General features: G+C 41.3%; 1 protein-coding gene across 6 annotated transcripts in view; it reads right to left on the reverse strand.

Moving 5' to 3' along the window:
- celf4 (CUGBP, Elav-like family member 4) overlaps positions 1-24307 on the reverse strand; it is a 136728-nt gene that overhangs the window by 19651 nt on the left and 92770 nt on the right. For all 6 annotated transcript variants that reach the window (XM_028446274.1, XM_028446275.1, XM_028446272.1 and 3 more), the window contains exon 3: positions 12751-12799. In XM_028446274.1, the coding sequence (XP_028302075.1) occupies positions 12751-12799 (49 nt within the window). The remainder of the gene's footprint in view (positions 1-12750; positions 12800-24307) is intronic.

Genomic DNA, 24307 nt, shown 5'->3' on the forward strand with positions numbered 1-24307 from the left:
TCCCGTTTAATGTGCCGCGGCACAGTGGTTGAAAAACCCTGGTCTAATCTACTTTAGTGTAAGATGAATAATTCTTGTGCTTCCTGAGTTATTTCAGGACCTCATCTGCTTTTTTTTCTCTAACTTAAAACTGCTTTGCCACGACTAAAACCGCCAGTGCCAAAACCCCCTTTTTAATCTGAGGTCCCAATTTATTGTTGTATATCACCAAATCACTGTTTGTGACAAATTCTCGACAAAGACCAGAAATTGAAATGAGACTTGGGTTTTCAATTCAATTCAACTTTATATGTATAGCGCAATTTACAACAAAGTCATCTCAATGTGCTTATCAAAATATAAAATTTATAATAAGAAAAAAACCCAACAAGATCCACATGAACAAGCATTTAGAGACAGTGGAAAGAAACAACTCCCTTTTAACAGGAAGAAATCTCCAGCAGAACCAGGTTCAGCGGTGGCAGCCATCTGCCTCGACTGGTTGGGGTTAGTGGACAGAAGGACCAACAGAACAGGATAAAGAGACTAGTTGAGCCGTGAACCACAGATCAGGAACTGCCATCATCAGCTTCATGACACCTGAAACAGAGCAGAGAGAGAAGGGCGCGGAGAAGGCACTGACTGCAGAAAAACATGATACAGTAATATCAAGTCAGTCTGCCTTGGCCTTGGGCCTCACTCCCAGTGGCCTAGTCAACACTTATAATAAAGGTGACGAGTCTCTTCCCGTCTGTAAATGCGGCCGTTCACAGATGAGCCCATGTCAGCTCTAGCAGTTAGGTTATGTTATGATTCAGTCACGTTTATGCGGACTGTAAATCATAATTAGCTACATCAGAATTTGAATCTCTTCCTGTTTATTGAACCAGTGAATGCGACCGTTCACATATGAGCCCATGTCCGCTTTAGCGTTTAAGTTATGTTATGATTCAGTCCTGTTTATGCAGGTTTCTGCTCATTTATTCATGGTCAGCAGACGCAGCTAATATTTCACCACACTAATAGTAGTTTCGTCTCCTTTGGAAGGTGATGGGATGCCATAAAAGATGTGATCGCACTTATGAGTTATATCATCAAGTCAAAATTTTGTAAAATAAGATATATTCTCTATTGTGCCCCTGGGGGATGGAGAAAATGGGTGTTACAGCAGCTAAAGGCAGTATAAATAAAACCACATGGACTGGTAGAAGGACTTGAGGAGTCTGTTGTACACACCAAAAGACATCAGTCTCTTTTGAAAGAACATCCTGCTCTAGCTCTTCTTGTAGAGAGCATCAGTGTTGTGATTCTAGTCCAATTTACAGTTAATATGGGCCCAAAGGTACTTGTAAGAATTCTCAATCTCCACCTCTCACCAGGGAGTCTGTCTCCATTTCCTCCTGTAGTCCACCACCACCTCCTTACACCAGATTTCCACTGTATGTAACGGTTGTGGGACAGCTCCGCTGCGGAGCATCTCCGTGCTCCGTTGTCCGTCAATACCCACCGGATGCCTCTGAAATGGACATGGTTGCGGCTCCGCGGGACAGAGGAACTAACGAAGACTAAGGAGATCTCCCATATAAACAGTTCCTCGTGTCCTTCAAGAGGAGAGGAAGGAAATCAACTCAGTCCTGCCCTGTAGATATTCAGCTTTTGTGGAGATTATTGTGATTCAACCATGGGTATTTTTATGTAAAATATGATCCACTGCCGCCCTGTTCAGGGTGTATGCCAGGCACCCGAAGAAAGCTGGAGATAGGCACTAGAAGAAAACCGGGATCCGGAAAAGTAGCAAGCAGGTTGGAAAATGGAAAATATGATCCACATTTTATTTAACAAATACAATGGATGTTTTCATTTGGTATCTGTGCATGACGTGTCCCAGACAAGCTGATCTTTGCTGAATTTATGCGCCATGCTCCTGTGTCCGGCAAACGTATCAGTTCCACCGCCATGCCGTCGAAGAACTGCAGCTGTTTCGCATCCAGTGTAAATTGTGGGTAAGTCTTACTGGTGTTGCGATTTAGTTCATTGTGACTGCTCTAATGCTCCACGCAACAAAGTTCTCCATCAGCCCTCGGTAACCCTTCTTGTCATCATTGCTGATGCATCCGTGACAATAGAGGAAACAGTGGAAAACTTTTGGACGTGGCAGCCTCCAGAATTGGACCAGAAGTCTGGCGTAAATAGTATGAAAAGGAAGGGAGATAAAACAGTACCTTGGTGCACTCTAATGCTGTTTGACAATTTGTCAGATATATAGCCTGCCACACTGATGTACTTGCGAGGTAATCCGAGATCCAGGCATCGATTTACCGGTGTAGCTGCATATCCAACAGCTTGTCAGTCAGGAGGCTGGGTTGAATGTTGTAGAAAGCGGTGGAAAAGTAAAAGAAAATGTCCCTCGCAGTGCTTCCTGCACTCTCCAGTTGTGAGACAAATGATGGCATCTTTCACACCAAAGTGCTGGCAGGACACAAACTGCAGGGGGTCCAATAAACAACAGTGTCCACAGGTGATGAACAATTAGCATCTCAAAGCACTTCATAACATGTGACTGGTGCCACTGACTTGCAGTCCTTGAGGGAGTTTAGCAATCTTTTCTTTAGTACCGGGACAAGGAAGGAAGTCTTCCACAGGTCCACCTACTTCAATCTCAGGTACCCATTTTCCACCATGAGCACAGAGTTTTTGCTTGGAGCTATTGTTGGAGCTGGAGCTAAGTTAGAGCTACTCTGGTTTAGCTGAAGAACCGGTTTGTTATCATTTTCCACAACAAAAGCAACAAGTTGGAGCCATCTCCTCACGTCACTGTAAAACATCAGTACATCACAGATTACGTAGCAATTACCCATAAGGACTTGCGCCATAATGAAGTTTTGATGTCTTGTTGACATATTATGAATACTAGTCTATCCTACATAAATATTCAGCCAAACAACTCTACCCATCTTCATCAGAGTCACAGGAATCTCCAACAACGTTTGGGAACACAGGTAATTATCAAAGACGTTTTATTTCTTAACAATGACATTGTTAGGGTTAGCCTTTGCTAAGCTACTTAGCTTTGACTACGCTTGCACAAGCACAGCAGATAAAGGCAATAGGTTGATTTCATAATGTTAGCATTATAAATGCTCTTAAAGCTGACTGTCTGTGCACGTCCGTGATGGCGCATGTTGGTGGGACAGCTGCACAGCCCTCTCTTAAATGAACAAATTTAATTTGTTGCATAATTGGGACCATCACCAGCCCTCCTTAAGGAAGGGTAAGATGAACTTCACTATAGGGAGGATATAAAAAGAGAGGGCAGTGTTACACCTAGGTGATGGGGAAGGGAACAGGGAAGAGGGAGTCAGGGTAGGAAATGTAGCGCACCCCACCACTGACCCCAACCACAAGCCCACTCACCAACCCCCCATTCACAACCCCAAGGGGAGGGCCCAGAGAGCCCCCCGCCCGAGACCCCGGCGGATGAGCAAAGACCCACGTCCAGGAGACGGCCAGAACCGCGCCAGACGGGCGGCCAGTGGCCGCCTGCCGGCAGGCCCAGGAGCAACAGGGATTAGACCCCAGGCCAGTAGGGGCCAGGAACAGAAGCAGCACCAGCAGCTGCCCGCCTAAGGACAACGGCTGCACCCCTAGCCGCCAGAGTGCCAAGGGGAACGCTGCAAGTCACCCCACCGGCCCATAAGCGCACTGGCCGAGCCCCTCAGATCACCCCCCTCCGATGTTGCCAGCGCGATGAGCCTTAGTTATTGTCAAAGTCAGGTTCCCCCCAAGGGCCCCCGCAAGACCATCATACAGGTATGTGGCGCGCACAGCCCCGAGGTGGTAGAATCGCAGAAAACACACACCACGTCGCACCCGCAGGCATGCAAGGGCACGTCCCACGCCGCGTGCCCCAGAAAACCCTCGCCAAGAGCAACCTAGCCAGCAGGCCAAGCTCGCCAGATCTCAAGGGCGCCCCCCCATGGCCAATGTGTTCTTCTACAAACAAGCTCACATGGTGTTTAAGTGATTATCAGTGTTATCACCAGCTGTAAATCCATCAGGTACAGGATTTGTTTAAATTTGGAATCACTGTGGGAGTGTTTGTGGGAAAACGTAAACAGACAATGAAAGTGTGTAAAGGCCCAAAAGCAGCAGATGTGTCAGTTTTCACAGCACTCGTCTTCTCTTACTTCACAAAGAAATTCAGGCTTTGTGGGGAGTGCATGTGTACGTTTCAAAATTAATGAGCCTCAGCGCAATTGTCTCAGGATGTGCTCTGCAAATTAATGTTTGAGTGTGCGCGTGAGTGCTTGAGCTTGTATGCATGCTTAGGGTCTGCTCCCCCGCTGCTTGTGCATAACAGGGTGTCCTTGCCAAGTCAACAAGACGAATCTGTGCTCCGGCCTTGCACGGGCAGTGTGTTGGGTAGAATGGGGTGCAGTGTCAAGTGTTTACAAGAGTGTAACGTACATCAGAGTTGGAGGCCATGCACACACACACACACACACACACACACACGAACATGCACAAATATTAGGATTTGTACACGCACAGGTAGTCTCTTACAGACACATACACTCAGAGAAAACACATCCACACTTTACTAAAGGCCAAAGCCCACCAAAAACCAACACTAAATATTATATTTTATTGTGAAACCGCTATAACTCATTTTAAAATTTTTACTCTTACTTCTATTTGGTGAGAGTTACACTGAAGTGCATAAAGAATTTCTCGTTTTAGTATGGATTTCTGTTGCAGGCTTTTCATCTCACCATAGGATTAATGTTTACAAATCCCTTGAGTCACTGATACTTTTCAGTAAGTGCTGATGAACAAAACACTCATTTACTCAAGTAATCTTCTTTTCAGCTGCTTTTTTAAACTTAGGCTCATCTGAGGGATAAAACAAGACACCTTCAGCATAATGGAAACACATCATGCACCGTACTTTTAACTTCTAAAATGCAGGAGCTGCAGAAGTGCAATCCAAACACACTTTTTCTTGCCTACGTAAAGGCCATTCCTTTTGAAAAAGAAAAAGGAGAAAGGACACACCTGACAAAAAAGGGTAAAATTTTTCTCATGGGCTCTGCTGTGAGTCTTTGGACTGTAACACAACAAAGCTGTTAACGACATTTGGACAGTATATTCGTACCAAAATTCCATGAAAGTCTTTAAATATCTAATGTGTATATTACGTAAAGCGATACACAACCCCTCACATCAATGCACTTTAGATGATATCGCTAAAGCTGAATAATAAAACTTTGTTACTAATTCATGTAATAAAAGTCTTTGGAGTCATTTATTTGTTAAAGGGGACATATTATGCTATTTTTTTTATCTATCTCCATTTGTTCCAAGAACCTCAGCAACATAGTATTTGAGGTTTACTTTCCCAAACTCGCCTGTTTTCCAGAGTTTTAGCCCTTTGAAAAGTGACTTTCTGAGCAGTTTCGGGCTGTTTAGGAGCCTACTTAGGCATATTCATGAGTGGGCCTGTCTATAGACGCAGACTTATTGCCTCGCTCTTTTACTAGGGGGATCAGTGATCACCAAAGCATTTTTATTTTGCTATCACACACTGTTGTTATTGTTTTCAGCCAAAAAACTGTACATTACAGTAAAACACATGGCTATTTAAGCGGCTATTGTTATTGTGAGTCCTTCTCAGCGCTTCAGGGTCCATGTTTACCTCTAAGTCTCTTTCTTCTCCTCCATTGCTCTTCTAACTACAGGAATAGTGCATTTAAGGTGATAATCATTTCTTTTCTCCAACCACATTGTGTCACAAACACATTGGATCAGCAATACAAGGCGATATAACAGGTACTAAAAATGTGTCTGCTCCTTGGTGATACACTGTTTCTGCCCACTGTTCCTCAGGGAGGGATTAAATGCAGACAACACATTTTGTGAATGTAGTTTTACATATATGACAATAAAGTATAAAATATATTCCTTTTTACTAGAATGGCAGGTTACACAGAAGTGCCTGAACACATATCACTGCGCCAATGCACCAAACCACAAGATGCGTTGGAAACCACAAGAGCGGAGTACCCCTCCGCATGAACAAATAGTGCATACACTACAATGTATGTTCATTGTGGAGGCGCGGTACCAGCAGCAGGCAAGTTCTGCATTTAGTTTTACGGGTAGCCATCACTCCTTCGCTAGAAAGAAAAACAATGGCAGACATTCACAAAAGTTTTCATCAGGTTGGAGGTGGAGTCCATGTGTGGAGTTACCAGCAGAGGGGAGGGTATTTTCTTTCACGATTGCGCTTGTGATGTCACAAACTTAGAAAATTTGAAACGGAGCAATTTTTTCTGTGTTGTAAAACTTATACAGTCCACAGACAAAGGACTGGATGGATTTATTTCACATTTTGTGTGCCGGTGGACACTCAAGTTACCTCATATGTGATCAAAAAGACTGCAAAAGTGCAATATGTCCCCTTTAAGTGGAGTATTATTGCTTTATTTATAGGCATCGCCATTTTAGTATCATGTCAAGACCTCTCTTCGTATTTCCGGTCTCATAGAGCAGTGGTGGATGGGTACCTGGTCCATAGTCCAAAAGAAAAAAAATAATTTGATCTGCCACTTGCAGCCATCCACACATGCCTTCCATGCAGTTAAAAAGATGTGCTAAAGGTATATAGTCTGCATTCCTGTTCAGAAACACTTATTGTTATACTGGGTTTTGGTCCAGCAGGGGAACGGGTATTGAAATTTTTTTTTAGTCTTTGTCACTCACAAAAGACTGGATGTAGTTTAAGTTTTGTTTAGTTTTGTTTTAGTTCAAATTTAGTTGGTGGAAATCAGTTTTAGTTTTAGTCCCACTTTTAATATTTGTTAAAACATTTGACAGTTTTATTTTACTGTAATATATTTTGCAAAACGATGCTTTCCATTAGAGTAAAAACTACATTGTAAGCATACCTTTAACTGTGTTTTGTCATTTGACCTAAGAATGGGCCATGCAACTCTTACAGCTTGCAAGAATAAAGCCCATCTGAAATAAGGTTACAACCATTAACTTTAATAGTTTTGCTGGGGAAGCTGAAATATTTTAGCAGATGCCAAAAGTAAAGTAAACAAATAAAAATCTGGTAGGCTACAATGTAATAAATACACGTATGAAACCATCCAGCCATCAATCCAACAACTAAACTTACTTTCCACACTCTCTCTTCTACCTCTTCTTCACCCCTCATGCTCCTTCTGCTTATCAACCTATAACTCTACACACTTCTAAACACACCTTCAGCCCTTAATGAGAAGAAACAGTATACATTTTTACATTCTTAACGGTGATTTATTTTTTAGTCATAAACTGCAAAAAGTGTTGTATATGACACTCTGCTCCCAAAGTATATCTCTTTCATAATAAAAGCTTTTGTTTTACAAACTAATGTCTAGTAACCACTGTAAACATCTCACCTTGGAATGTCTACCTTACTTAGGGTAACAGCCCATGAGTTGAAAAAAATGGTTTCGATTTTACGGTGGCTAAAAAAATGCTCTGGTACCAATCCTACTGACGACTGTAAAGTTGAAACACTTCAGAAGAATGGTCAAACTCTATCAATCTTCCTCAGACCATTCCATTGATTGATGTCAGGAGCAGGTCACAATATGTCTAGACACTGAAAATGTGATTTTAGCTGCACAGTGAGGGCAAATTATAAGCTGAGGCATCCATGCTCTTCTATGAGGTACTTAAATTTACCTCTAAAGTTAGTAGGGCTGGGACGATACCGTTTTGTCCCGATTTGATTGAATGAATCCCTATTCTTGGGTGTCGATTCGATTTAAATTGCCAAAAGTGCCAAAAACAACGCACATCACATCACATTCAGTCATTCACTGATTTATCATTATTCAGTGATTTATAATTATTTAGACTGAAATAAACAACAAAATAAAACCTCCATCAGAAAGGAGGTAAACACACACAAAATATAAAATTTGTACAGGACCTTTTGAAGTTAGTCAACTGAAACTTTTAATGTTCATCAAGCTAGTGCTTCGGAGTGTATAGGTTTTTGTGTAGAAACAGGAGCTAGTCAACATGCTGGGTAGTAAGGCTGCCCCAAAAGAGAAGTCACAATGTAGTGCAGTGTGAAGATCGGCCTCATTTTTCTGTCCGAGCCACAGTTAAAATCTCTCTTTTTTCCCATTATACTAACGACAGATTAACGTTTGTTTGTGTGGAAAGCCTGATTTTATTAACTTTTTACATTCAGATATGATCAGCGCACATTAGTCGTCATCATCATCATCATCATCATCGTCATCATCTGTCATCAATGTTTCACTTGTTGTTTACTCTGTAGTGGACTGTGGCTTTAGGTTGACACAGTGTTAAAATAGTTGACCAGCGTGGACAGATCTCTGTAACAAGCTGCAGCTGACGTGCTCACCTCAGGTGCACACACACACACAGCTGATCAGCTCCACGACGCAGCACACACCGCCCTCCCAGGAAAAGGAGTGGAAAGCAAGGATAAAATATAATTAAATGTAACAGATTTTGTCCCATCTAAAACTGGTGAATTGGAACTTATTAGAAATGCTGAAGGTCAATCTTTTGGCGTGCTTGTGTAGCTTGGAGTAGGTGTGCATGTAGCAGCAGGGATGAGATGGCCTACTACTCTCTTTCTGGCCGCCTTCTACTCTTTTTTAATATATACTGTATATATATATATATATATATATATATATATATATATATATATTTAATTTTTTTTCCTCTCGCCTTCTACTCTTGAACATTATTCCGTAACCCTTTCGCACCAAAAGAATTGATAAAATCCATGAAAGCCTTAAGTTTTCCACACTTTGAGCAACTTATGCAACGCTGAAGTCTCGTGAGAGTTAACTCACTCAGTGCCATTGACAAGATAACTCGTCATTTGCGTTTTTTCACGGAGATTACTAGAAAACACCCTGGCGGATGTCCCTCATCAATATCCAAGCTGTAATGTGATGTAGTAACCAACTGGTGCTCTGAAGGTGGCAGAAGTGCACCTTTAGATGCGAGGTTAGCCACCGATGAGTGAGATTATGGCGCTACGGAGTGATATTATAAAGTATCCAGCAGCTCACAGCACCACATACTAACACAGAATATGTATGGACCTGAGTGGATTATTCATAATATTGCGATCGTGAGATGAAACCATCAACTAACCGAGCCAAAACAGTCATCGCTGCGTGTCGAGAGGAAGAGGAAGTAACGTCTGTGTGATCGACACGGGGAGGGTGGGCCTCAACTGTGAGCCAGATAGCAAAATAATAGGTGACATGTAGGTGGTAGCAGCGCACCTTTGGATGCAGAGCTCAGAGGGAGAGGAAAGGAGTTTACGAGACAGAAAATGGCGCGAGATGATGTCGATGTTCCCACCAGCGCACAGCAGCTCACAGCCAACCAGAGCATGTGTGGAACTTCAGCAGATTATTGGAGTGTGCCAATAGTGAGATAAAATGATAAACGGGGCAAGCAGTGAGAAGTTGCGTGTGTGCAGACTGACGGGAGAGAAACTAGGAGGAACGCCAAAATACAGTAAGAAATCCATTCAACTCTGACCTAGATAGCAAAATAATAACTTTCTCATCAAAAGCCCTGTCTCAGTGTTCTGTTTCTTTTGTTTTATATAAGGAAACAATGTTCAGATATTAGAGTTGTCACTAAAGCAAAAAATAGCTTTAAAGTCACTGACAGGGTTTTTTTTAAGAAAAAGGCTGTTTTCTCAGCTTTTTGCTCTGAAACTGAAGATTTGTGTCAAACTTGCTCTATTGAACGGCTGATTACAAAAGAACAAAATGAACCAGTGTAGAATAGTCCAGCCAAAGTGTCAAGGTCGGTGATAGGGAAACAACATCAGAAGTCCTCTTTCCCTTTTTAGTGCTTTTATTTACAGTGTTTCTTTAAAAGCAACACATGTTCTCCAAACTGACATGTCAAAGCACAATCATCTTTCCTTGGCAGACACATGTTTGTAGCATCAAGGCCTCCCCTCTGCCTTCATCCAAACTCTCCTGGCTTTTAAAGCATGCCTCATTAGATGAGTAGCTGCACCTATTAGTGGATCACCTCAACTCAAGGGACAAACCCACACTTCCTTTAACTACAAAACAAAGGAACCAAACTCTGAAATTTACATTAAATCATTTACACAACTAAATGACTTAAATAAAAAAATTATGTCAATATACTTGATAAATAATCCTTACAAGTTACCAAAGAAAATAACAATCAAAGAAGAAAAATCCCCTCAGTTGGTATGGCCCAGAGATGTCTCTGGTGACATCACCAACTCTGACCATGCAGGGAATGATGATCCTGCTCACTAAACACAAAAACACATTTGGTTATACATGAAAAAACAAACGAATAGTTAATAAACAAAGACTAAATAAAGATGTTTAAATAAACTGTGTGTTGCTTTGAATTACTATGCTTTGATGTAAACTATAACTAAATGCTGACACAAACAAACCCGGGATAGTAAGTGTTTGCAAATGTTATAAAACCAAAAGTAAGTTACAGCTAAATTAATAAAAATACAAAATAATATACTGTATGAGAATAACTGACAATGGTGTGAATCCCTTCATCCACTTTGTCACAACCAGAAACAATTTTTCTGATGAAAGTAGAGGCATCAATCTTTTAGAATCTGGTGTCAGATTTCAGATTGTCACCAAGCAGTATCAAAACAAACATGGCGGCAGACACGGAGAAGGCGTTCGAAACTGCGCTCTGGTCTGTTTTACAAGACCTGGATATATTGGTGAAACCACAACACGAAGAGGCTTATTCATATGTTAAATGCTGTTGTTGCATCTGTTTTTTAAATGAATGAAATAAACAATAAAATAAAATGATTCCAGGCTATCAAGCAGCGGCTTTACATGCCTCTCCCATCAGCCCGCATTAGCATAAACCCAACCCTGCTGCTGAAGCACACCAAACTTCCGCAGCCTCCAGCTTGCGCAATTCAGCCCTGAGCCAAAAACAAACCACATATTTGGACTCGGGGGAATAAAACGCGTCCGTTGGTGCTACATTTTCCATGAAATGAGCACTTTTTTGGCACCGTGATTGTGTGTTTCGCCTCTACCAGTCACAGTTCTGACTCTACCCGGGAGAGATACACATATTCGGACTTGGGAAAAGCAGACCTTTCCACTGACACCTCAAACTCATAACACAAATTTATTTCTGCATTACATGGACTTTAAACATCCATGATCAACCTTTGTGCTTCATTAAAATATGCTTGTGTTAGATATATTAATATGAATATTAATGTGCTTGTCTTAGATATATTATGAATATTAATGTGCATTAATACAACTAAATATATTACCAAAACCAACTACAAGCAAACCACACAAAATTTATGTTAATCATGCAGATATGTTACAGTGCCAGACAGCATTCTACAGAGGACTAATAAGAGACAAAGTGCCTTTCAACTGGAAAGAGATAAACTGATAATGATGCTCAATTCTTTGTCATCATGGATACCAGATTTCAACTTGTAAATGCATCATACAAACAAAAACTAGGTGATAAAATTCATCATGCTAAGAAAATTGCTAAAAAAACAGACAGAAGAAAAGCCACAATTACAGAAATATAACGCACCAAAAGGCACCATATAGCATAATTTTAGCAACATTTTCCAGGGGGTGGGGGGGTGGGGTGGGTGGCCACTGGCTTTCTAATTTTTTTTTTTAACCTACTACTTTTTTTTTTTGGGACATCACTGAGCGGAGCTATGATGGACAGGGTTGGATCCGCCTCATCTGACATAATGCACGTAGCCACCTTGACTGGCTTTATTACCTGGATAATTGTATTCAACATCCCATTCCCCATCCAGGGTCCAGTGTTGGTCTGCTGCTGGGTGTCTTATCTTGCTTACTTTAGCTTCATGTCCAAATTGTGACAAACAAGACGAGCAGTAATGCTTGTTGTGTTACACAATACGCTACTTGTCCGGAGCAGAGTTTAATACAGCTTTGGTCATGTCTAAATCCGTTCGCCATGGAATCGATCAAAAATATATAGATCTATATTCTTGATTGAAATTGTACAAGTGCACGTTTAATCACGGTTGTTAGTTTGTCCGCCAAAGGGAAATCCCAGCTGCTGCCAGTATTTCTCGTGTTTGCACTCACTTGTTATTACATTACCGCCACCCAGTGGTCGCCCACAAAAATGTGAAAAATACAATAAAAAAAAAAAATTTGATACTGGGAAGCAGAATAGATTGTTAAAATTGGAACCCAAAAAATCGCAATAAATTGTAAAATCAATTTTTTTTCCCACCCTTAAAAAAATACAAACCTTTAACATTAGTACCAAGCTGTTTACTTTGTTGCAAGTGAGCTCTAAAAGGTGTTTGTGAAAGGCAGTGACCTGTTTTTGCCTGCAGCGTGACAAGACACGCCTGTTTTGGTGTAAAGTGCGTGTCTGCACATGCATCAGTGCATATGATGAAACTCCAAGAAAGAAGCTGGAGGCTGTGCTGCCTAGGAAGATTGCTGTTTACATAATGTTCTGAATAGTGGACAGTCCGTCCAGGCCGGGCTGTCAGCCTGTGTTGAGGTGCAGGCTGTTGTCTAATAGGACATATGATGGTGAGGCTGATACGCATGGGCAGCATGTTTGTAGGAGATGAAACAAAGAGAGGAAGGGAATGGGGCAGTGGATAGGGGAGAAAAAGCAACAAAGCAGGGCATACAGTACCTCCTCGACTCTCACTGTCTGCTGGCTTCACCTGGATTGGTCTGTTCATCTGCGACAGAGGACGAGAAGCAGAGGAAGGACAAAAGAAAGAGAGAAAGTAGAAAAGCAGACCAGTTAGCTTCATGTAATGACACATGCTTTTACAATCCTCCTCCTCCTCTAAAAAACTTTTAGAATCACTCAGCCAAATTGCAAACAAAGTGTATTGAAACTCTCCAAAGCTGTAGCACTTATAGCCATTGGGGAAATAGATGGTTGGGAATATGAGTTGGAAGTATTTGATCTGAGATGAAAGGATAGAGCAGGCAGAGAGAAGAGTGGGGGATGAAGGAAGCGATAGAATAAGGGATGGTAGAGAGGTAATGTGACGATAGAGCTGCTATGACAGGGCACCATCTATTTGTCTGCTCCTAGTTGTTTGTGCTCCCTCAGTATGTGGACTTTTGTCCACACCAGCGTGCACCGCTTCTACACAAACACACACTCAGGTTTCTCTCTCTGCCACTAAGACCTTTTCACACTGTCTGCTGGGGCCCTTCTTTCATTTCACTCCTGCCTGTCAAAATTTCCCTCACCGCCTCAGCACCCTGCTAAACGCTTGCCGCCAATCAATTTTTAATAATGCCAATCGCCACACTGCCAGGAGGAACAGGAGAGAAGATGAAGGAGAAGAGGAGCGAGGAGTAGAGAGATGAGGAAAATGAAAGGGAATATGGAAAGGTCAAGGTTTTGTGTGATACAGAATCAGTGTTTGGCAAAATGTCATCAAACCTTTTATTTTGAAATTGCTAATAGCTACAGTCGACATCTTTATGAATCTGCAAAACGTTTGTACGGTTCACTAAAGGCAAGAAGCTTTGAAAACCAGGACACGGGGAGGCAATTCAAACAAATTACTGCTCCGTTATTCACCCCTCTCCGCTTCACGTTTTTCTGCTGCTAATAATAAATCACATCCTTCTCCACAACAATTATTAAAAATGGAGTTACCCGTTCCTTCCTCTGCCTTGTCTCCTCCCTCTCTTTGACAGCCAAGAGAACCCTACTAATGTTTTTAATGTGATGTGATGCATTATTTATTAGACTTTCTGTTGGTATATTCAAAAAAGTATGAGAAAAAAAATTAAGAAATTATAAATGGAACAAGGGGAGGGAAAATGAGTTAAAAGAGCATAAAAATTTGAATCTCGAGGTGAGTAAAACTAAATAGGGGGAGACTTAAAAACTTTAGAACATTTTCGTAAAGTAAGGAGGCTCAAGGAAAAAGAGGCGGGGTTGAGAAGAGATATGAGAGACAGCATGAGGAGAAGAGGGGAGATGAGGACATAGATCAGAGTATGGGACAAGGTCAGCCCAGTGCTCCCAGTGGGGCTCCAAGCCTGCATACATATTAGGACTTTTACCATGACCTATACAAATGGTCTGGTCTCCCTCTGACCTAATTGCGTCCGATCTCCACGGGTTAGGTGACACTGACCTAATAAAGTTTTCTGATTTTAGGGCTACTCTCCACCTAAATTTTAGTGACTGTACAGATTCTGAGGCGAGTTTTCTCTGCAGTTAAGTGACATGGGGGTCTATTTTCATGACCAAGGGTCCAATTGGAAAAGTGCAATGCATAGACTTTACGCTTTTTATGATGTTAAGCAAGCACTGCACAAAGAAATGCAACCTGACCACATTATCCTTTTGCTGCTCACCCTATGAGTTTTCTCATTTGATAGATCATAAGATCAAAAAGTAGTTTTGCTGTTAAAAAGTGCCCCTAGAGAATAGATGTAGATGTCCAGAGTGAACAAAGTACTCTTCAACATTGCTTTTACTCTGTACTTAGTAAAATATAGCAATGTCAAATCTATTGCAAATTTGTTAGTAATTAAACATTAGCATGTTTAACTTGTAAATCTCTGTTTTTGTAAATTAACAGTTAAGATTATGAATTATAAACAAAAACAGTTGATCAGCTCTAAGGTAGCTCCAATGTACAGGTACGTTAATCTAACGAATGATGACTAATGATCTAATGATCTAATGATCTGATCTATATTGCTGATAGTTTTTTATGCAACAAGCCTTGGTAGTATCAACATGTCCTACTAATTGAAAGCACATACACAGTGGCATTGCTGAATTCAGTGACTGAAACCAACAAAATCCTGTGCTACGATAATTTATTTTTGCCACTGAGAACTGAGTGCACGTTCAATGGCTTTCTAATGACAATTTCTATTATTACAGGCCCATAAACTGCTTCAAGGTCAGTTTTATCATTCTGCTCATAATAGGGCGAGTAAGCACAAGCCCACTAGACAACTGATCCCAAACCAATAGTTAAAACCCGACACTGACTCACACAGATAGCTCCCATGGGAGGTCTGTAGTCACAGCCAGATGGCAGCATTGAGCAGGATACGATCCTGCCAGAGTGGGGCAGTGCTATCTGTACAAATGGCTCTGACACACATACACAAATACATACATACATGCATGCACACATTCACAAGCACATGTGGACTCGTGAACAAGCACAAGTGGATAAGCTTATATCTGACATGCATGCTTATAAACATGAGTTTGGCTCATGTGCAGAGCATGCAACGACACAAAGAAGCCTAAGCATTCAAGCGTGCATGGGAGACCACATTTGGATACAAATAGATGCACACAATAGATATGTAAATGTTGCTTTGTGAAGTATCTAAATTGGCTGATCTCACAGAAACTAATACTTCTCTCACACCAGGCTTTGTCGTTCTTCAGCCTTGTTAATGCAACCAACTATTGACCCAAGCATGTGCCATGAAAGCGATTCACACACACACACACACACACACACACACACACACACACACACACACACACACACACACACACACACACACACACACACACACACACACACACACACACACACACAGCTAAGCTCCATTGTTGCTGAAAGTCCACCTCAGCAGCAGTGCGTACGAGTGGCCTTGGTGCACCACATGATCGACAGCCCTAGAACTGTGGCTACACGAATGCACGGGAGCATGCACGTTCTCTTGCACACACTCCTGCTACACTTGATTACGTAACTCAGTGACAGCTCCCTGACTCAGTGCTGCCATAGATTCCCTGTTAACTAGAAGCTGAGGGAATACAGGGTCTGCAGGCAGTCATGCTGGACCACGCTAGTCACTCTTCTGAATCAGTCCTGGTGCAGCCTGGATGTCTAGCGAGCCCATCAGATTAGCCCCAAACAGTGTGGGACTTCAGTTTGCATTATTGGATTGTAACTCGAAATGCTCCAAAACCAAAGTCCTTGATCTGAGTTTGACTTCGTACAGTATTGATTTCCCTCTGTGCAAACTGCAAAAACAAAGTTAGAAAAAACAACTCTATGGGATTTCTATTCATTGATGTTCTGTGTGTTGCCTGGTTATGTCAAATGTTCTTCAAATACAGTTTATTACGAGTTGTTTAAGGCAGTACCAGCATATACAGGCTAAACGCACACACTCAATAAGACACGTGCCCTCTGCTGAAGTGATACACCACGCTGACGAGGATACAAAAGTCCACAGTCCTTCACGCTACCTTCATTTTCTGTGAGGAAGAATATTGAAAGTATGCTTTACGAAAACTCGGGAGAGGAGGTAGGATTTTCTCATTTTCATCCTCGTCTAGCAGATGTGTTTTTGACGGAGAGTGGAGCAGTGCAGGCCAGGTCATTTCATTATCACAGTGAGAAAGCACTCCATAAAATTCTCCCGGGGAAGCAAGAAGGGCGGCTCATAATATTCATCCTCCACTATTGTCAAAACCTGCTCTCTTTTACATTCTACAGCTGAGAACCTTCAGCTTTTAGATTCCAGAATCTCTAATTCAACCTCATTCTCATTTGATATTTGACATGATTCCTTCTCTGCTGTCTGTTTACATGCTTTACTCTTCTTTTGTTGCACTGTGAGTGAATGGAAACTTACAAAGAAAAGAGCAGCTCTAACTTTGTATTGAGCGTCCAGGTGTAGCCTAACACTCGTATTCATTTCAGAGAAACTACTGACACTCAAGTTAAGCCCTTTTCCAAAGTATGTCACTATCCTGGGATGGAAAATCACCAGTAGAAATATTAGCTGAACAAATATGAATAAAAGCCTAAAATGTTTTTTAAATTTCTGCTCTTTTTGGGATGGAAATCAAAATCCCTTAGTCATAGTAGACGCTAAAAACGTATTTACCAGGTACGTACCGGTAATGGTTTTGCACTAGTGGTCACAAAAATGACAAATAATTAATTGATTGATTCATTGATTAACAGTTTTTTTTTTTACAGTTTGTTGTAAACCCATTAAAAACGGTACCAAAGCTCATACAGTACAGGAGAAATGTCCATTTATTGACTTTTGAAAACACTTGAGTTACATAAGAATTCCACAACATTAGTGGAAAAAGAGCTGCTTACAGTGTCTCCCAACAACATTACAAAGAGAACTTGGAGGACAGGTTTTTTTTTAAACTTTCTGTTATTAGGCAAAATGTGTTATTTTGGAGCAAAATGCAATCCTATGATGCTTACTGAATGTGGTAATATAGAGACTAAAACACTGAAAAGCCAATAACAGTCAGCAGATTATGCTGCATTTGCAATTTCTAGTGCATACTATGTGATTAGGGTAGAGAAAGCACTAAATTCCTTCACTATGAACAAAATGCTAGCACATATGAGCTAGCAAGCGCCTCATGTCCTATTCAGTGGTGCTGAATAGGACATGAAGTGCAGATACAGACGTGTTTTGGTAGCTGTGCTTCCCAATGAATATTTTTCTTCTTAAATCTATGGGAACTAAACTCTTCTGGTGAGGTGAAACAGGCTTTTTTCTGTGTCTTTTGAAAACTATGCAGGGATGAGTCTCAAAAGCAGGATAAAAAGCAGATTAGGGAAGTTAATAAGTTCCGTCTGACAAAGACTGTATTATAGAAGTTTGATTGTAATGCACTCTATCAGAGCTAAAGGCAGAAAAGTCATTTTGCATACATTTTTAAAACACAGCAGTAAGTCAGGCATGAATAAAAATAAAGTGCTTCCTTCTTTGTAAAATACAAATAAAGAGTTTGATTGGGTGTCACACTGACTCACAGTTAATTTCACATGTTCTATTTCAGCATTGGTGGGTTTTTTCCAGTTATTCTGGTTTCCAATCCAGTCCAAAATAGAACTAATGTGTACTTCCCTGAAATAATATCAGTCTGTGCTCAAGCTTGACTCCTGTGCCCAGATCCTTTGGTGCTGTCTTCAGACTAGCCTGCGCTCACATTAGTTAAAGATTGAGTTTGCCATCCTGTTAAAAAATGCTTTTAGTTATACTGGGAGAAATGGTCCTTCCATTCTTAGTGTAGTGTAGAGTCAGACCTCTGTAAAAACTCTGGCCAATCCCTGGCATTCGGCTTGAATGCCAAGTACCAATCAAAAGCCTTCATATCTCATCTTGTCCATGCCCACCTCTGTCTCTCCCTTCCCCTGCACGCCTACTCATCATGTGACACCATTCCTGTAAATATCAAGCACAAATGAGGAATCTGAAGGGCACAAAAAGTGATGCAAAAGTTGTCATCTTTCTGTTGGACAGCTCATTATTTGTTTTACTTCGGGGGGATTTGTTAGTTTTATATCAGAGGCGCATTTAAGTTTGTGGGGGTGTGGCTTTGGTTGGAGTCCCAACAGGAACCTATGGGAGAGGGAGGGAGGGGGTGGAGCTTAGAGGAGGTCTTGTTAGCTCAAATCATGCTGGCTTTCCAGCATTAAAGAGTGCACCTTTAAAGAAAAACCTCGGTGGGAGGACATTACTTTTGCTGCAGTTACTGTGACAGTTGTAAAGTATTTAGAATATAATAAAGAGTAATTAAATCCCAAACCGATATTTTCCTGATGAATACCGATGTATTTGGGTATTAAGGAGTGCTGTTTTTTAATCCTAGTCCCACTCTTCACATTTTAGTAATATTATTTTAATTTTGCGTATTTAGTTGTAAAATGTCAGAGTTACTGCCCTCTAAGGGTTGAAGGCTGGCTATTACAATTGAATTTTGCTATTGGCTGAAACGGATTCTTTAAATTCCCCTGCGTCATCCCTTTCACTGTTGGCCCCACCCCTCCTATAAAAGCTGAGAGGAGGGAGGAGGGTTTCCTCCAATCACAGCCCTCAGTGAGCCTTGATTGACAGCGGTGATGTTTTTGCCTCTGTGCTTCTATAAGAACATATACTCCGAGGGTTCATCAAGCTATGTGTGCTATGCTCATACCTATATCCCGTTTTGGCTGGGAAACTCCTGTGTTGTCCCGTGTTTTACCCCTTTTTCCCACCATCGTCCCGTATTAGTATTTTCCCGCAAATATCCCGTATTTTAATGTAATAATAATTAAAAGATAAATAAATAAAAAACATTCCTCTGCCTTACTAAACTGAATGCTGTCACTGGCCTCGTAAGAACTCCCACCTGAAATGGCCTGAGTGGCAGTTCTCGCGAGACTAGCGCCAACAGCGGCAACAAACCTGGAAACAACTCAGAAGAGAGATACAGTAGACGAATGTAAGAAGACATTCCGGCTGCCTGAGTGGGAGTGTCTTACTGCTACAGCAGTAACACCCATAATCATGCAATTTTTTTGAATTTCTCTCCTGGTGGTAGGTCAGCAGAAAGCAGGGGTTTAGTTACTCTTTAAACAAAATAAGCAGTATGACACAGAATACACATGGATATTTTTGGGCCATTATTAAAAATGTACATGCTGTTTTTCCTCCGTAATAGGGGGGTTATGCATAGCAGAGACCAAAATGTGAAATCTTGTGAAAAAATTTACAGCGAAATCTCACGACACAAAACTAAACATAACAGCCATCTAACGAAACAGCAGTGTGAACTGTGTGAGGTTTAATGAAAAATGAAATAGCCAGCGCTATTTCTTTCTGTTAGTCAAGTGCTTTCAGTTTTCTTAGGCTACGTGCACTTGCAGCCGTGTGCTTTTCTTTTCCTGCTCCCTCTCCACTTCCCACTCAAAATCCAAAGTAATAAAGCATGCAAGAACTGTTGCATACTTTAATTGTAAACTGAGTAAATCATCCCGTAAGTGCCGCCAATTGCGCCAAAAGCATAAATTGCTGTAGAAACGTCTGTATGCCACCTCTGGAGAACACGTGAGGCACCCTACATTTCAAAGCTAATTTCAATCTTGATACATCTGAACTCTACGTGTTTATAGAGATGGATGGATGGATCCAAGCAGCCATTACTCTTTAAATACATTATAATCAAATCTCTGTACTAATGTTGTTATCTTCCCCATCCAACGACTGCCACTCTGTGCTACCAGCTTCCAAAATACCCAGAATGCAGTGCGGTTTTATGTTGTCCTAACATCAATTTGACAAGCACGTTCAGTTTAGTTTATAGCGGTGTTGATAAGAGCTTATAAATTGATGAGTGGATAAATCTTACTCAGAACCCAGTCAAGTTTGATCCCCGCTAATGTGCAGACATGTCACAGAGTATTTTCCCTCCTTCATTCTCCTATAGTTCTTCATCCTGACATATGGCCAAACATTAAACCTCTCTTTTGAAGTGAAACATATTGCAGGGAGATCAGTGTTGGTGGGTGAGGGTAAAGTGGGTTGTAAAGCAAAACATTCTTTTTGTTGCCTTTTTTTCTTTTATCCCTTCACATCTTTACAGACAGACTGAGACGGACAATCGGATTTGTGTCAGATCAGGGATGAGGAGTATTTTCAGAGTAGGAATTGGTTTGGCCCAGTTGTTTGTTGCTGGGATTGAGTAACATGCTGCATTCTGCCTGAGCGCACAGGAACAAAATAAATACAAAGGAGAAAAAAAGTTATTCAAATGAATTATGAATTGGCACAGACTGTGCTCTCCTTCACCGTTACGCTGCAGCACCAGGGTGGCGAGCGGAACAGCCATGTGCCGTAAGTGTGCATTATAGCAAACGAGGCACTGCCCCTCATTTATCAACATTTCATAATATTCAAAATGATGCAAGATGATGAAGCACTGCACCAAACTTTCTTTTAAGATTAACGTGCATGCAGAGAGTTTTTAACGACTTGTTACACTTTCATTTGCTGAGTTAATGGCTGTGATGTTTGGCCTGGAAAGCTTTAAGTGTATCAGCTACAAAACTGACTAATCTCGAAGTTGCACGATTGCCTCAAGGGCTGCCTCTCTCTAAATCAGAGTTTCTAAAAGTTCTCTGGACCACTTTTTGTTCAGGAGGTAACATGGAAACCATGAAAGTCAACAGTACAAGAAGTGCAATCTTTTTAAAGACAGCAATGCGTGTTTTGTTATTGCAATTAAATAAATGAATTTATTTTATTGCATAATTGTGACCATAATGTCACAATAAGTTCTAATTACAGCAGGGTTGAAGTATTAGGATATTCAGCATTTAGTGGTCTGTTAGTGTTGGTTTAATAGATTAAGTGGTCCCCAGGCTTAAAAAGTTTGAGCAACACACCTCTACTTCAATGCACCACTACTTCTACCCTAACCATGAACTCCTTACCTCAAAAATGACATATACCTGTAAATAAGAAATGCATTCGCCATCTTTTCTATATGCTGCTGCCTTCTTGGTGCTGCTGTCCCAGTAGTGTCTACTGAGATTACTCTCGTCTCTACAAAGGCAGATGAAAGGGAAACAAACAGAGATCACAAAGGGAGGAAAGCCTCTCAGTCCGACCCTCTGATCATTCCTGATTCCCTCATCAACATGGCTTTTTGCTAGCGAAAGCTGAACATGAAAGAGGAGGATAGACACACACTCGCCTGACAAACCCACACATTCTTGAGCATTAAACATCATTTTTTACTTGGCATGAGAATGAGCAGTGCAATATTCCCCCCAAGCAGTCACTGTATTTTTTTTGTGACCAATTCACCTGGTGTTTCTACTCGATACGTCTCCGCTGCGTTACGGCTCCGATACGTTTTTTTCTGAGTGCGCTTCGGTGAAGTCTGGTGTCGGGTGCTGAGTTCACATCGTACTGAAATTGTATATGTGCATAATAATGCACATGCGTGCACTTGGGCACTACCGAAAAATTAATTTTTGCTAAAAAAATAATTCATTTTTGTTTATTTTTGCTTTCAAAGTGAACGGACACATGTTTTATTTGTTTATTGGATTATGTTAGGGTTAGGGTTATAATCTCAGTATGGAGGTAAACAAAATCGCACGAGAATGCAGTATTATAAACGCAACAACAAACAGATAAACAGGTCACTGTTCCTAACGAAGGAGTACAAGAAGAATTATGACGTTTTGGTGATGTAGTTACTTGAAATATGAAATAGAAGTCCTGCGTATCTCTGTCGGCGGGAAGGAGCAGATACGCAGCGCAGCAGACCAGGTGGAAATTAACACACAGACTGAAGTGAAACCTATCAGCTCCGCTGGTGTGGCGGAGACGTAACGCAGCGAACCCGTATCCAGTGGAAATTGGGGGTTACTTATCTTCCAGAGGACTTGTTGTCGAGTTACAAAGTGGTTAAAGAACACAATAGTTATCACACACCTCCGCTCTTCCCCATGCTCGCATCCATTGTTTGATTTATTTCACTCCAGCCCACCTCTTTTTTCATCTCCTCCTGTTTTTCCTTCACTGAGAAAAAGTCTAAATGCTGGCAGTAGTAAAGTAGTTTTTGAATGAGAGGTCAAAATGAAAATATAGTGCGCTCTCTGTTTTACTTCCATTCTGTTTGACGCATCGCATTAGTGTGCTTTTTCATTCTCGACTATATAGGATAAAATAACGAGTGTGTTTGTTTTATGGCACAAAACTGTGTTCCTTTCGTGTCCTCTGTCTTTTTAGAGCACTGCCTTGATAAGAATTGATTGTAGGATCAGAGGCGACAGGGTTTACGCTTCCTGTGAACACGTTAATAGGAATCGACAGTTTAGAAATCTGTTGTCACAGTGAGACTGCTGAGAAAAAGAACATCATCCACACCCTCAAATGATTTTTACCCTGTCACAACCTGTTATAGCTCTCTACTCAGACAAAACGTGTACCTTTACTGACAGCTGCACTCCATAGTAAAAAAGTTGTCCACACACATGCTTGGATGATAAAAAATGCACCGTGGTACATGTTAACATTACATTTTAACAATGGACAAATGCTTTATTTGCTTTTTCACAAAAAGATAACGACTTGCTATGAATAGCAGGTCATGCTATAGCTTGTTCCATCACAAAAAGAAGCCCGGCTAATTGAAGACTGCGCCTAGCTGAGAAACAAATAGGCCGCGGAGCCCCCATAGATACACACGCAGATATATTTTGCGATAGTTACATAATTAGACACACAGCACCTTGGCAATCAACATCTCTGATGTTGCCATAGGGACTTATAGCTTTGACTATAAAAAGAAAAGATCCTTATGTGGAGGCGGTTGAGGGCGGAGGTGCAGAGCGAGGCGGTGAGAGAAAGGAAAGAGAAGGCAGAGAGAAGGAGAAGGTGTGAGAAAATTGGTGCGAGAGAAGTGAGGGTGTTGCTGAGGGGCTGTGTGTGTGTGTGTGTGTGTGTGTGTGCGTGTGCATGTGTGTGTGTGTGCATGGTGCACCTGCCTGTGTCTGATTAGAGGTGTTCAAACATTACTTGGGCCCCTAAAGCACGTGAGTATGTAGAAAAAAGACAAGGACAAAATGTGATAGAGTTGGTTAGTAGAGTAAGTCAGAGAAAGAAGAAAGAAACAAGCAAAGTAGAGAAAGTGGAGAGGACCATTTTCAGCCTGTCTCTCCCTCTCACTGTAAGCTCACTGCAATGCCCGAGCTTTGCAGCCCATAGTGGAGATTAGGCCAGATGAGAAAGCCATAAATTCCACTTTTCTCTTTCCAGAGGTGAACATAAATCATGGCTGGTGCCGGCATGCCATCACTGGGATTTTGCTTTTCACTTATCTAATGAATAAAAAAAGAAAAACAGGCGTATATAAGCTGTCAGATTCTGAACCGAGCGCACTGCGTTCACTTGCATCCCGCGCAACTTTTGTCCTCTTCCTCAGCCATCATCACCGAATAACAGAAACGATCAGCAGGTTTTCTGAAAGGACTGCATCGGCACTTATGAGCCACATACTCCTGGACTATGTGTATCATTGCGTGTGCGCGTTAATGTGTGTTAGTGTTAAGGAGAGAGCGAGAGATGAATTGAAAGGCCCGTTTCTGCGAAAAATTCCTTCCAGCATATGCAAATGTAAATATAAATACAAATGGCAGTGGCATGGGCAAACACACCGCGGAGGCACACAGAGAGGAAACACGCAGACACAAACACACTGTCAAGGCTGTCTCATGAGGTTAGGGGGTTAGGAGATGGTGTTGTAATGAGCTGTCACTCACAATAGCCGGCTCTTTTGTTTTGGAAAGAGCCACAGGGGAGGCAGACAAAAATAAAGAGTTACATAAAAGAAAGAGAAACAAATGTGTAATTGAGAAACTCGACACCACATTTAAGTGAAAACAAAAGAGATGTCCACATACTTTCACACATAAAAA

Source organism: Gouania willdenowi, chromosome 5, assembly GCF_900634775.1.
Source record: "Gouania willdenowi chromosome 5, fGouWil2.1, whole genome shotgun sequence".
Taxonomy (NCBI): Eukaryota; Metazoa; Chordata; class Actinopteri; order Blenniiformes; family Gobiesocidae; genus Gouania; species Gouania willdenowi.